Genomic DNA, 15,723 nt, shown 5'->3' with positions numbered 1-15,723 from the left:
GCTCCCCACTGAGCAGGGAACCTGACTTGGGGCTCGATCCCAGGACCCTGGGATCATGACCTGAACCAAAGACAGACACTTAACCAGGTGCACCTGAACAAAACTGACTTTAAAACAAAGACTGTAACAAGAGACAAAAAAGGGCACTATGTAATCATATGGGGGACAATCCAATACTAGCAATTGTTAATATTTATGCACCCAACATAGGAGCACCCAAATATATAAAACAGTTAATAACAAACAGAAAGGAAATAATCAATAATAATACAATAATAACAGGGGACTTTAAAACCCCCACTTACATCAATGGACAGATTATCTAAACAGAAAATCAACAAGAAAACAATGGCTTTGAATGACACATTGGACTAGATGGATTTAACAGGTATATTCAGAACATTCCATTCTAAAACATCAGAATACACATTCAAATGCACATAGAACATTCTCCAGAATAGATCGCATATTAGGCCACCAAACAAGCCTCAACAAATTTAAGAAGATCAAAGTCATATCATGCATCTTTTCTGACCACAATGCTGTGAAACTAGAAGTCAACCACAAGAAAAAATCTGCAAAGAGGATTATGAAGGTTAAATAACATGCTACTAAACGATGAATGGGCCAACCAGGAAATAAAAGAAGACATAAAAAAGTACACGGAAACAAATGAAAATGAAAACACAATGGTCTAAAACCTCTGGGATGCAGCAAAAGCAGTTCAAAGGGGGAAGTTCATATCAATACGGGCTTACCTCAAGAAGCAAGAAAAATCTCAAACAATCTAACCTTATACCTAAAGGAGCTGAAAAAAGGACAACAAACAAAAGCTAAAGCCAGCAGAAGGAAGGAAATAATAAAGATTAGCACAGAAATAAATGCTATAGTAACTGAAAAAACAATAGAACAGATCAATGAAACCAGAAGCTGGTTCTTTGAAAAAAAAAAACAAAACAATAAAATTAATAAAACTTCTACTTACCAAGAAAAAAAGAGAAAGGACTAAAATAAATAAAATCACAAATGAGAGGAGAAATAACAACCAACACCACAGAAATACAAATAATTATAATATTACGAAAAGCTATACCCCAACAACTTGGACAATCTAGAAGAAATGGATAAATTCCCAGAAACATATAACCTCCTAAAACTGAAACAGGAAGAAATAGAAAATTTGAACAGACTGATAACTAGCAAAGATATTGAATCAGTAATCAAAAAACTCCCAACAAACAAAAGTCCAGGACAAGATGTGGCTTTGCAGGCGAAATCTACCAAACATTTAAAGAAGAGTTAATACCTATTCTTCTCAAACTATTCCACAAAATAGAAAAGGAAGGAAAACTTCCAAATTCATCTTATGAGGCCAGAAGTACCCTGATACCAAAACCAGATAAAGACACCACTAAAAAAGAGAACAATTTGCCAATATCCCTGACGAACACAGATGTGATATCTGTGGACTTCCAGGAAGCCAAGAGCCTAAGAAATATCTAAACCCCACCAAACAAGCAAATCTGCTAAACTCATAACATTGTATTCTATACCCACAGTGAAACAATGAATTAAAATACTTCTCAACATTTAAAATTTTGTCTTATTTTTTGACATCTCAGTAATGAATTATACTAATACCAGCATGTAGGGGAATACCATGAGGGTTTAATGAAATCATCATATTTCATAATTGTGAAGGTTTTGTTTATCCCTCTACAAATGACTCCCTTTCCCTCACAGTATTCCTCACAAGGAACTAATAGATTTAAATGTATTGTGTTGATAACAAAGAACATAACAAATGGAAACAGCTCAGGATTTATGTATCTTCTTTTTTTTAGGATGTATGTATCTTTATAAGTTTAGCTGTATCAGCTCAAGTGTAGTTTGTAATCAATTTTGTGTCAACAGCATGTGTAAACTATTAGAAATGGACATGTGGGGTGGGCTGGAGAGAGAAAAGGAAGTCTACAAGTTTTGTTTAACGGAGGCCAACATACCATTTAGTTCTCTTGGGGACTACAAGGTACAATGTAAGTCAATTTCTAGTTTGGCCTCTGTCCCTGGATCATTTCACAGTGGGAGTTACCATATTAGAAATGTGACTGCATTGCACAATGAGCAGGGGCCTGCCAGAGGCCATTGCTCAGTCAAGTTTCCCCTCAGTTATGGGCTATGCACGTGATGAATGGGATAAATGAGAAAGTTTCCCGTAAAGGAAATGTCACTGTTGGCTAGTTCTTTCTTCTGTCCTACAGTGCAAAGAACATTAGGTAAAAAGAGATAAAACAATCTGTCATTTCCATGGCTCCTACTTCCAAACTGATGAAAGTGCTGGTGAAAAACAACATTCTTAAATCATCCAGAGCTCCTCAAAAGCCAGATGGAGGGCACGCATTTCCCCCCAACTTGCCCTGACTTTCAAAATTGAAGAAGCAGAGAGCCAAAGAAGTCCTAGCCATCCCATCCTCGTGCTTTCCCCCTGTCATAAAGAAGAGCAGGCCCTCCTGTAAAAGTTTCATTTATCATTCTAGGAGTTGCAGCCTTCACTGAGTCAGGCATCTGAAAAAGCACCAGGATGCTAGCATGCAGAGTATTACTGAAACATGAACACACTGCTCCACAAAGACAAGCAGAGTGGAGAAGAGAGCCCATGTTAGAGGAACCTCCCAAAGAAACTAAAAGAATAAAAGGGCATGTGTAAAGAATGGGGATTTAGAGATTCTGAGTTAGATAACCCCAAGTCTAAAAGGACAATGTGAAAAAAAATGGATAAAAATATGGAAAAAAAAGTTGTGGAAAAAAATGGATAAAAATAAAAAAAATGGATAAAATGAACTTTTTTTCCAAGCATGGTGGGGCCAATAATAAAATTCAAAGGCACTGTTAGAAATTATATGGCCTGGCCCCTCATTTTAGATATTAGGAAACTGAGCTGAAAGCACTCACATTGTTCATTGCCCCAAACCCAAGACCACAATCCAGACCTGATTCTGGATCCACTGTTCTTTCCAGTAATGCTACACCAATTAATGTAAAGGGTCAGACAGGTCTAGGTGGATTCAAATTCAGGTTCTCCCACTGACTAGTCCAGGACTTCTGACCAGTGAGTCTCTGGGAAATTCATGTTTTATCATCTATAAAATGGTGACAAATCTATTACTTAGCTTATATTTCTACATTTATGCTTTATAATACTAATGTTAAATACCTAGAACAAAGGTTGGCACAGTGTAGGGATTTGATTAAATTTAGGTACTATTATTTTTCAATCACGGGTTGTTATTTAAGAAATGTTTGTGCATCATCTATGTGGCCAAGCACTTTGCTACATACTTGCAAAGAGAGGGGGAAAAAATCATTGCTCTCTCCAAGGTGCCTAGAATCAGCAGATTCATAAACAAGACTTTGACAGTATGAAAAGAGTAATGAAACCATTCGAAGAATTTAACTTGAACTTAAGGAAGTGGATTATACATTGAGATAAGATTATATGAATCACAAAAACAGACACATAGACCAATGGAACAGAATAGAGAGCCCAGAAACGGACCCTCAACTCTATGGTCAACTAATCTTCGACAAAGCAGGCAAGAATGCCCAGTGGAAAAAAGACAGTCTCTTCAACAAATGGTGTTGGGAAAAATGGACAGCCACATGCAGAAGAATGAAACTGGACCATTTCCTTACAACCACACACAAAAATAGACTCCAAATGGTTGAAAGACCTCAATGTGAGACAGGAGTCCATCAAAATCCTAAAGGAGAACACAGGCAGCAACCTCTTTGACCTCAGCCACAGCAACTTCTTCCTAGAAACATCGCCAAAGGGCAAGGGAAACAAGGGCAAAAATGAACGATTGGGACTTTATCAAGATAAAAAGCTTTTGCACAGCAAAAGAAACAGTCCACAAAACCAAAAGACAACCGACAGAATGGAAGAAGATATTTGCAAATGACAGATCAGATAAACGGCTAGTATCCAAAATCTATAAAGAACTTAAACTCAACACCCAAAGAACAAATGATCCAATCAAGAAATGGGCAGAAGACATGAACAGACATTTTTCCAAAGAAGACATCCAAATGGCCAACAGGCACGTGAAAAAGTGCTCAACATTGCTCAACATCAGGGAAATCCAAATCAAAACCTCAATGAGATACCACCTCACACCAGTCAGAATGGCTAAAATTAACAAGTCAGGAAACGACAGATGTTGGCGGGGATGTGGAGAAAGGGGAACCCCCCTACACTGTTGGTGGGAATGCAAGCTGGTGCAGCCACTCTGGAAAACAGTATGGAGGTTCCTCAAAAAGTTGAAAATAGAGCTACCATACGATCCAGCAATTGCAACACTGGGTATTTACCCCAAAGATACAAATGTAGGAATCCAAAGGGGTATGTGTACCCCGATGTTTATAGCAGCAATGTCCACAATAGGCAAACTATGGAAAAAGCCAGGATGTCCATTGACAGATGAATGGATAAAGAAGATGTGGTATAGATATACCATGGAATATTATGCAGCCATCAAAAGGAATGAAATCTTGCCATTTGCAATGACATGGACATTCTATCCATGTCATGACTGAGCGAAATAAGTCAATCAGAGAAAGACATGTATCATATGACCTCACTGATATGAGGAATTCTTAATCTCAGGAAACAAACTGAGGGTTTCTGGAGTGGTGGGGGATGGGAGGGATGGGGTGGCTGGGTGATAGACACTGGGGAGGGTATGTGCTATGGCGAGCACTGTGAATTGTCATAAGTCTGTTGTATCACGGGACCTGTACTTCTGAAACAAATAATACATTATATGTTAAAAAAAAAAAAGAAGAAGATAGCAGGAAGGGAAGAATGAAGGGGGGGAAATTGGAGAGGGAGACAAACCATGAGAGACTATGGACTCTGGGAAACAAACTGAGGGTTCTAGAGGGGAGGGGAGTGGGGAGATGGGTTAGCCTGGTGATGGGTATTAAGGAGGGCACGTACTGCATGGAGCACTGGCTGTTATACGCAAACAATGAATCATGGAACACTACATTAAAACTAATGATGCAATGTATGGTGATTAACATAACATAATAAAAAAATGAAGGAAAAAAAACAAAAACCTTTAAATATTTGAAATCAAAAAAAAAAGATTATATGAATCAATATAGAACAATCTTCAAAAAAAATCTTGATCCTAGGAATCTCAGAGAAGTAACTCTTCATTTGTACCATGGGAGAATTAGTTTTATCATGTGCCTTAAAAGGGCAGGTCAGAAAAACATTTCTACCCAATAGTCATGAACTTGGGTAATGGCAACCCCAGGCAAAAATTTCTCAGATAAGTGAGAACCTGTAAAGGTAAGGTGTTGTCTTTTTAAACAGCTGGTTGAAGTCAGGAAAATAAGCCCACTGTTGCCAGATTTTCTAATTTTTTTTTTAGAAACTCCTCCATATTTTTAAAATGTGTATTCCTAATTCAATCTTTAAAATGCTGTGTTTGCCCAAGAACACTTCTCTAGGTCAGATCAGGGATAAGAGTTGCCAGTTTCCTATTGAGGGTTGTCAGCCTGTGATTGCTGCAAATAGTTCCAAAGTACAGGTAAGTGTATGGATTGGGTACACCACCCCCAACCTGATGGCAGGAGTGTGTCATGGCCACAGGGTTTCAGCAATTTTATATGAATCATAAATATGATACAAAAAGAAATTAAGTTTACTAACAGCATCCCAGAGAACGGATAATCCTTTCACAGACAAAGAAAACTAGATACAATTAGGAACACTTTTTCACCTTTATTATTATCGATCAAATCTTGATTTAACTTTTATTTTAACTGGAGATCATGATTGCAATATACTTTCTCTCCTTCCATTTACTCTTCTTTTCCTTCTCCAACCTTTCCTTAGTTTGAGATATAAGATCATTGGACTTTTGTGGAGATGACACAAGATACTATATGTAATATCCTTGGAACAATGCCCAGCACAAAGTAAGAACTCAAAAACAGTAATAGCCTGCAGTTACCATGAATATTATTTAGCTATCAAAGCCTCACAGGGCTGCTCTAAAACCCGGAGAAGCCAATGTCAACTTACAACTGAGCTCTTACACAAAACTTCTGCTCACAGAATCACTTCTGTGCCTACCCTCTTTAGCAATCTGTTTCTTAAATTAATCCCCATTTCACTTCCTCTGAGACAGCTGAGAATCTATCGCACACCAGAACAAAGAAGAGAGGTCTCTGTAGAGCATTTTGCAACAAAAGACCTAAGGGCCTCCACCTCTCTTTTCCCCCTAGGAGACAGAGGTACTTTTCCAGTTTTGGTTGTTTGTTTCTTTGTGAAATGGACTCATTCTCCCTTCCAAACTGCTTAAAACAAGCTGAATTTATACACCACCTAACCTATTTAATAATCTTTTTTGCTATTTGCAATGGCTTGACCTATAATCCAATATAGTGTCTCAGTTATGTTAAAAAAGCACATTATCACTTATTGGAAAGAAGAATATTTGATCCACAAATTCATTAAATTAGCAAGTAATGAGTTAGCACCAAACAAACACCAAGTTTTATTTAAATTTTGCTCTTGTCCTCTAAGGTATGGGTCAACCCAGCCATCAGGAAACCAGAATCAGTGCTCGATTCAATATTTAGTTATCTGAAATTAGAACTCTACAACTTTCTGTCATAGGCACTACAAGCAAAGACCAAACATTAAGGGAAGGACAATTAGATAGTGGGAGGAAGTAAATAATCCCTCAGTCTTTCTGGGATCAAGTCAGCAATTTCCAAGCACTCCCTGGGGATAGAGAATGGATGGCTCAGCACAACTCTGGCTCCTACCAGGACCACTTCCCTAAGTGCCTTGATCTGCATGACATCATATTTCAGGGATGTCCTGAGAAGGACAGATACAAATACATGAATGGGAGTAAGCCAAACAAAATAGTTTACAGCGTGCATAGGAAAAATAGGTTTTCAAAGACTTCTTACAAAGAGTATAAGTCTAACTACTCTCTCTTGTTTCCTGCTTTTCAAATAAAACCAATGTCTTCTCCAAGCATATCATTTTCCCAGTCAAAGGCACTTGCATTTCTTAAAAATAGGAATTGAATTATATTAAAAATGGAGTGCAAGTTTTCCCTCCGCAGGATAAACGCAGTGCCTGCTGGCAGGTACCAGCTGCAGATGCTGTCTAAGCAAATATGGCAACAAAAGGGGAATATTTACTTCGGCACATGAGAAAACGAAGTAGCAGTCTCAATAACCAGTTCAGGAGAATCAAAGAGATATACCTGTAGGTTTTCAATTTCTTCTTTGTGTTCCCTCTTCAAGTGTAAAATAGCAGCTTGGTATTCTGTAAGATCACAAAAGAAGCCGATTACAAAAAAGCACAAAATTATGCACAAAATTCAAGTGAGCATCTCCAAGATGCCAGAGTCCCTCCTGCAAATAAACTAAGTCAATAAACACCACAGTTTGACATTAACCTGACAAGAGATGTTGAAAATTGGGACAAGAAAGGACAAGGCGCTTAGAATAGAAGGGAAATTTCCTTCCATTTGGCAAACCCCGAATTATGAGAGGCCCCAAATTAAGCAGAGAGGATAGGGTTAAAAAAAAGCATGATGAGTGTTCCAGATAAAGACTGGGTCAGGTGTTTGTCTTTAAGGAGGAGTTGGAAGCTCAGGCAGCACTGAGAACAAATACAGACGTGTTAAGAGCAGACACACGGGAAATAAAACTGTATGTGAGATCAGAGAACTCTATTTTTAACTGCTTAAAAAAAAAATCTCCATTTGAATGCAAGGCTAAGCAAGCACCCAGGGCTGACTTTAATCTTTAGATCGCTTCAGAAAGTCAAAACCATTTGTCATTTGGATGAGATAATCTAGGGTGAGTTGAGGTTGAAAGGAGGACAAAAATAAATTTCTGATCCAATTTTAGCCTGGGTCTAATAATGTTTATTCCCACAAAAAGTCCCAACTGTACACAAGAACTCCAGCCAACAACTAAAGCTACCAGCCCAGTGGCTAAGCATGAAGCGGCTCAGACAACTTTATTTCCAGCAGGACAACTAAGTATGTGGGGTCATAGAATTATACAGACTGGAGGACCACAAAGCAAAATGCTATGGAAAAACATTTTTGTGGGATAAGTTGTTACCTTAACAATGTGTTTGGGGTTGTGAGTATGAGTACTAAAGAAGCAGCTTTATGTCATTTAAAAAATGTATGAAAGGATATGGGGTGCCTGGATGGCTCAGTTGGTTAAGCATCTGCCTTCGGCTCAGGTCATGGTCCCAGGGTCCCGGGATGGAGCCCTGCATCAGGCTCCCTGCCTCAGTGGGGAGCTTGCTTCTTTTTCTCCCACTCCCCCTGCTTGTGTTCCCTCTCTAGCTGTCTCTCTCTCTCTCTCTCTCTCTCTATCAAATAAATAAATAAATAAAATCTTAAAAAATAAATAAATAAAAATAAAAAAATAAAAAATATATGAAGGGATAGACTATTTCTTCAAGTGGATTTCAGAAATCAGGCATGAAAATTTAGGTGTCAATTCAAAATTGGATGAGGGAAATCTTTGGTAAAGCCACACAGGACAGGAGTGTTGCTGTTATTATAAATGGTCACACTGCTGTTCTTATGGGGAATGTGTTACATTGAGCTATGAATCTGTCAGCAAATTCTGTGAATTTTTACATCCAAACCATACTTTGAATCAAACCACTTCTCACCATCCCCACACTCACCAACCACCACTATGGTCCAAGCCAGCACAGTCTTCTCCTCGACCTCTGCAATAACCTAGAAAGGTTGCCTGCTTTGACTCTTACCACCACCACCTTACCCATTCTTCTACAGCAGTCTGAATAATCTAGTAAAGGCATGAACCAGATCATGTCTTATCCCGGGCTTTCCAATGCACTTAGAGTGAAATCCCAACTCTACTGCAGCCCATAACACCTTCACAACATGGCACCTACATGCCTCTCCCTGTCTTTGCCTTGTTTGTTACAGACCAGGCACTCTGGCTTTCTTGCTATTCCTTGAACTTGTCAAGTTTTTTCCTACCTCAAAATCTTTACTAATTTTGGAAACAATGATATGGATTGTATTTATTGAGCATTTACTATATATGAGGCATTATTTAAGTACTTCATATGTATTGACTCATTTTTCCTCCCACAATAACCCTGTCACGTAGGTACATTATCCCCATTAATGAGGAAGAAGTCAATGCATAAAGAAGTTAAGCAGCTTTCTTATTTAAGAAAGATGAATAAATTACAGAGCTAGAAAATATATGTAATTCAAGAGTGAATGTATAAACAAATTGTGGTATAGCTATAGAATGGAATACTACTCAGCAATACTAAGGAATTACTATTGATACATAACATCAACATATATCAATCTCAAGATATTATGCAGAGTGAAAAAGTCTCAGAAGTCTAATTATTGTTTAATTCCATTTATATGACATTCCGGAAAAGACAAAACCATAGGGATAAAAACAGATCACAGCAGCAGTAGCCAAGGTTGGGGGGGTGCTAGTATTTGATTACGAAGGGGCAGCACACAAAGGAATTTTGGGGGTGATGTAACATTTCTCTATCCTGATTACTGTGGTGGGTACATGAATTTGCACATGAGTTAAAACTCATGGAACTGTGCACCAAAAAGAAAAAGTTAATTTTATAGTATGTTAATTTCTTAAAAATCTACATCAAATGTTTTACTTTTAAACCTTTTCCCTAGGAGACTCAGTCTAACTCAAGAACACCTGTTACTACTATTTCTATTCATTATTTTCCTAAGGGTACTAGTGGATGCAATAGGATGAGAAAAAAGAAAACATGGGTGCACACACATGCACACACACATTTATATATAAAAATAAAGGAAAAAATTAAGCTGTTATTCACTATGAACATTTATTTAGAAAAATTCAAAAGACTGCCTGCAGATAACATACTGAAATTAATATATAGTTTAGTAAAGTTGCTGGATATAAAATCAGTATACAAAAATCCTGATGCCAGCAACAGTTTCGAAAAGAAAACTTAACATTCACAGTACCCCTAAAAACATAAAGTACTTAGAAAAACCTTATAAATTTTTAAGACCTCATGAGAAAACAGAAACATTATGTTGAAATGTATTACCAAGAAAGAGACAGAGAGTAAGCCATGTTTTTGATAAGACTCAATATTGTAAAGATGTTAATTTTCCCAAGTTGATCCATTGATTCAGTGCAATCCTGTTAAGCATTTCTAAGAGTTTGGAGGGTTTTTTTGAACAAGGAGTTCATTCTAATATATATATTGAAACACAGATGTGCAAAAAGCCAATAAGAGCCCAGATACTTGAAAATATAAAGATAACTTGCCTTACCATTTAACAAGAATTATTTTTAATTATCACAACATAATTAAAATAGCATAGTGCTGAAAGAGGGATAACATAATAGAATAAAGGACTCAGAAAGACACGGCAAATTCATGGTCTCTTTATAGGACGGAAGTATCATGGAAGATCTTTGTTTATACTAAGAATGGTTTTTCTAATAATTATTGATTGGGAAATGTGGATATGTATATGGAAAAACGAAAACTGGCTCCCAACTTTATACCAGATAATAATCTATATTAAGTTGCTTAAAAGCTAAATTGTAAAAAGTAAAACTACAAATGTTTAGTATGACAATACAGCATAATATTTTTATAATTTCAGGTTAGGAAAAACTTAAGATTCAAAAAGCATTACATATAAAGGAAAGAAAATGGATAAATTTGACTACATTAAAATAAAGAACTTCTTTTCACAATATGTCATAAAAAGAGGGAAAAGGCAAGGCCAAGGGTTGGGAAAATACACTTAAATAATTAAAGATCGTGGGTGTGTGCGTGTGCATGTGTACTCCTACAAAACTACAGAAAACAAAAAATGTCAAAAGCACTCTAAAAAGACAACATACAAGTAACAATTATATTCAAAGGTGCTCATTCTCATTAGTAATCAGGAATATTGAAAGTCTGACAAAACTGAGTGTTGGCGTAGATGTGGAACAATGGAATGCTCACATAATTGTGGCAGGAGTGCAAACTGGTACAATCACTATGAAAAGTGTTTAGCATTTTCTAATAAAGTTGAAGCTACTCATACCTCCCTACCCAACAATCCTTCTCCTGGCTACACACAAATGGAAAAAAATGACAAAAGGAAAGCAAATAATAGTAACTAAAGTCAGGATAACGGTGGGATCCAGGAGAAGACAAATTGAGTTGGGTTATGAGCAAGGTGGCATCATATGAGTGTTCAATGAAAAATTATTCTTTAACTTCTATGTGTTCTATGTCATTTTCTTTCTATATACCTAACATTAAAATGTAAGAAAAAAAGAATAATCAAAAATCAATTCCAGGCCTTTACAAAGCAGGCAAATTGTAGCTAAACCAACCTTCTTACAAAACTGATGCTCCTTGGAAATAACATCAACATTCTAAATAGAAATTACACATAGACTATATTTTGAAATGATTCATTTTGTGTAAATTGTACCCGTAAGGGTGTGACAGAGTCATGACTAATTTACAGATTAATGAAGGAGACCATTGCAAAGCTAACATCCAGCAAATCATGACTCATCTCTTCTTCAAATATTTTTGCCCATGGTCCCAGTGTAACAAAGGACACACCCCCATTATGGAAGAAGGATAAGATGGAATCTGTAGGCAACACGTAAAAGGGAGAAGTTAATGCCTTCACTGGTGGAAGGCTCATGCCACGGGCTCACAAGAGAATGCTAAGAGAGTATAAAGGTTACAGAATTGTGAGTCTAAGCTAGGTTGGTGGTTTCCAAATATGTCTTGTTAGGGGCAGTCCCCTCCCTCCATGTTTTCTAAGTTTGCAAATGCAAGAGGAGAGCCCCGCTCACATGGAGGTGAGGATGGTGAGGAAGAGGTCTCAGTTCAGGACTAAGGATGTTTTTGTTTGTTAAAAAGAGAATTTCACCCTGGTATTCAGTAGCTCTGGGAATAATGCATGAAGAGGAGAAATCAAGATTTTGAGTATCACGGCTTGAAAAGGGCAGACCACTTTGAAGCTACATTAGCCCCAAAGGAAATTAACAAATAAATTCAATTAATCTAGCCCCCAGAAAAGAAACTTCAAGACTGCCTTTTAAGAAAATAAAATATTGGGGAGCCTGGGTGGCTCAGTCAGTTAAGTGTCTGCCTTCGGCTCAGGTCATGATCCCAGGGTCCTGGGATCGAGTCCCGCATCGGGCTCCCTGCTCAGCGGGGAGTCTGCTTCTCCCTCTCCCTCTGCCTCCCGTTCTGTCTGCTCTCTCTCTCATTTCTCTCTCTCTCTCTCAAATAAACAAATAAAATCTTAAAAAAAAGAAAATAACATATTCTATTAAAAGACAAAAATAGGAAAAGGATCCTGACCGGCAGGATTCAACATGTGGGGAAAAAATATGTAAGAACTTTCCTCCCTAAAAATAAAACTCTTTCTAGTCGAGTACTTAATCGAATTGATACATCTCCCTTTTGTAGTACAAATCTTCTTCTTTTGTTTTTTAATCAGCTCACAATAACAAAACAGCCCTTCTGCCAGGTATCATTAGAGCCTTGTCTTCCGATTCACCAAGAGCGGCACTGAAGGTGAGCTCACTATCATGGGAAGGCATGTAGTAACCAGAGCCACAGTTCACACTGGCTCAGTTTCTGTTAATTATATATGGATACAGGGCACACTGAGTGCTATTTCTCAGCACTCTACACAGATTAATATATGCCATCCTCACATCACCCTTACAAGGTGGATGCTATATCATCCCAAGGTCCACTTTACAGATAAGGAAACTGAGGTACACAGGTTAAACAACTTTCCCCAAAACACAAGCTAGTAAGTGCCAACAAATTCATTCAGGCCCAAAGAACCTGTGATTTTTACCCTGTAGAGTTTCTTGTTTGTTTGCTACTGCTGTTCTTACGGTTGTGTAAGCTTCAGGTATAACCCAAACTCCAAGTTCCTAGGCACTTAAAGGTTGCTGGCTTCACCCAATCACTAGAATCACTAGTAAACTCGGTAAATCTTTTCCATAACTCTTTAAAAGGAGTCTGGGGTATTATTCATCCCAGGGAGGTTCCATGAGCCTGGGGTTAACATGAATAGTGTGAGTGACAATGGCTGGTCCCATCAAGTTATGTGACTATGATTCATCTATTTTCTCTATGAGGACTTCCAGAACTACAGTCACCAGTTTGTGGTTGTGTCTGGTTTTCATTTATACTCTCTCACACGTATCCAAGTCCCTCCCCTACACACACACACACACACACACCACACTGGCAGAAACAGATTATGCACAGTTGGGGAACTAGAGAATTCCTGATTTCCCTAATGGATGAAAACCATGGCTCTCTTCGTGCTCATGGATTCTAATTTGTACTGCCTTTGCCTTTCATTGGCTTTACCCATTGCCTCACGTTGCTTCACACAGGGTTAGCACATACCTTCAATCTTAAAGGCAAAGGATCCTTCCTCTGAATTAAACTTGGAGAATACTCAGTATTTCCAAAGCTTTTGCAGGCATAGCAATGAGGTCATTCTTTTGGTAATAGACAGCTGGACTTTATTTTAACGGTTGAATATTTATCTTAATGTATGTTAGGAAAAAAATCAAACTAGCACATAAAACCCATGACCTCATGAATATTACTGTTATAAGATAGTGTTGGTCAAAGTTTAGTCCCTGAAACTAAAGATCACCTGGAATTTCTTAGAAATGCTAATTCTCAGGCCCACCCCAGACTTAATAAGAAACTTGGAGGATGCTTTAATAAGTCTTCCAAGTGATTATGACACATTCTAAAGTTGAGAACCAGTGCTTTTGAAGGTAAGTTACTTTTTCACGCAAAAAGCACCACACAAACCAAAAAAGCTTAAAAATTTTAAAATAGTAAAAATGTATAAATATATGCTCCGTATCATGGGGTTGGTACATAAGAGATGTGAATTTGGGAAAACACAGTAATTACTGACAGATGAATATACATTCAAACAAAGTTATCCATGAACAAATGCAGAAACTTTCTCCAACTATTTCTTACATTAACGAAAACAATGCTGGTCATAGAAGGCAAAATCACATACAATTTACTTCAATACCTAAGAATAAAATCAAATTTGAGCTCTCATGTTTATTTATTTTTCTTTTTTTTTAAAGATTTATTTCTTCCAGAGAGAAAAAGAGAGAGCATGCAAGTGGCAGGAGAGGCAGAGGGAGAGGGAGAATCTCAAGCAGACTCCACACCGAGTGTGGAGGACCCTGAGATCATGACCCGAGCCGAAATCAAGAGTCAGACGCTTAACCGACTGAGCCACCAGGTGCCCCTGAGCTCTCATATTTAATATGCTTATGAGGGTGAAGTGTATGGCCTGCTCTTGGTACCCAGTAGGTCCTCTAGATCTGTTTCCTCGCCAGGTATCTATAAGCAATGCAGTTTGGAAAAGGGATAGCTGCCTTGGTATCCATTAGCAACAATCAAGGAAGATTCAAAGTCAGTGAAGTCCAGAGAAAAAGTGGGCTATAATCAAAATCAATAGTGGCCAGGAGGTCTATCACCTGAAATGTCAACACAACACCTCTTTATCAGTGGGCCTTCAACAATCACAGTATAAGCGTATAAGGAGCCCAATTATTTCTTCTGATGTTGGACTGCAGATAACACCTCTCCCTCTTCCCCTCTGCCCCACAACTGGACAATCTAAATACGAAGCCTTTTTTTAAAAAAAAGATTTTATTTATTCATTTGAGAGAGAGAGAGACAGAGAGAGCACACAAGCAGGGCAAGAGGCAGAGGGAGAGGGAGAAGCAGACCTCCTGCTTAGCCAGCCAGGAGCCCAATGCGGGGCTTGATCCCAGGACCTGGAGATCGTGATCTGAGCCGAAGACAGATACCCAACCATCTGAGCCACCCAGGTGACCCTCAAAGCCTTTGACACTAAGCACAAGCCACTGTCCACAAGTGGGGATCCTCAGCCCAACCTTATCCCCTAAATACCGTAAAACCCCAAGCCAGTCTCCTTCCTTTCCTTTTTCAAGGCATTTTCTATGCAGCTTCAGAGGCCTCCCCTCTTCTCCCCAGAAGTCTCACTATTTTAGTAAACCTTTTCATACCCTCTTTTGTGGGTGATGTATGTATGTAGTCATCAATCTTAGCATCTGAATCTAATTTGGATAGAGAACTGTCCTGTCTCTTCAAAAAGGATGAGGCCAGGGGCTCCTGGGTGGCTCAAGTCGGTTAAGCAGCTGCCGTCGGCTCAGGTCATGATCCCAGAGTCCTGGGATCGAGCCCCACGTCCTCAGGGGGGAGTCTGCTTCTGCCTCTGACCCTCCCCTCCGCTTGTGCTCTCTCTCTGGCCCTCTCTCTCTTTCTCTCAAATAAATAAACAAATACAATCTTTAAAAAAAAAGGATGAGGCCATGTAGAAGTTATGTGAATAATCAATGAATGTAGCTATTATTTTGTTCTATATATGTATAAAAAGGAGATGACTAGTTTCCTTTATCAGAAAAATACACGATTGGACAATAGCTGGGAGAAATCCCATGAGTTTAGGACCTTATCTTTCAATCGCTCTCCTTGGTTAAGAACATTTAGGATTTTCTCAGGCAGAAATATAAAAATGCCAGTATTAAAAGATGGGG

At 38.3% G+C, this 15,723-nt stretch overlaps 1 protein-coding gene across 1 annotated transcript in view; it reads right to left on the bottom strand.

The window, feature by feature from the left end:
* Nucleotides 1-15,723, bottom strand: part of LOC114221356 (formin-1-like) — a 290,129-nt gene that overhangs the window by 235,627 nt on the left and 38,779 nt on the right. The window contains exon 3 of the mRNA XM_028119472.2: nucleotides 7,299-7,360. Coding sequence (XP_027975273.1) covers nucleotides 7,299-7,360 — 62 coding nt within the window. The remainder of the gene's footprint in view (nucleotides 1-7,298; nucleotides 7,361-15,723) is intronic.

The sequence above is a fragment of the Eumetopias jubatus genome, unplaced genomic scaffold, assembly GCF_037043125.1.
Source record: "Eumetopias jubatus isolate StellerSeaLion01/CBP00866 unplaced genomic scaffold, mEumJub1_p1.0 scaffold_7, whole genome shotgun sequence".
Classification (NCBI taxonomy): domain Eukaryota; kingdom Metazoa; phylum Chordata; class Mammalia; order Carnivora; family Otariidae; genus Eumetopias; species Eumetopias jubatus.
Note: the sequence above shows the minus strand (reverse complement) of the source record. Positions and strands in the feature narration are given on the sequence as shown.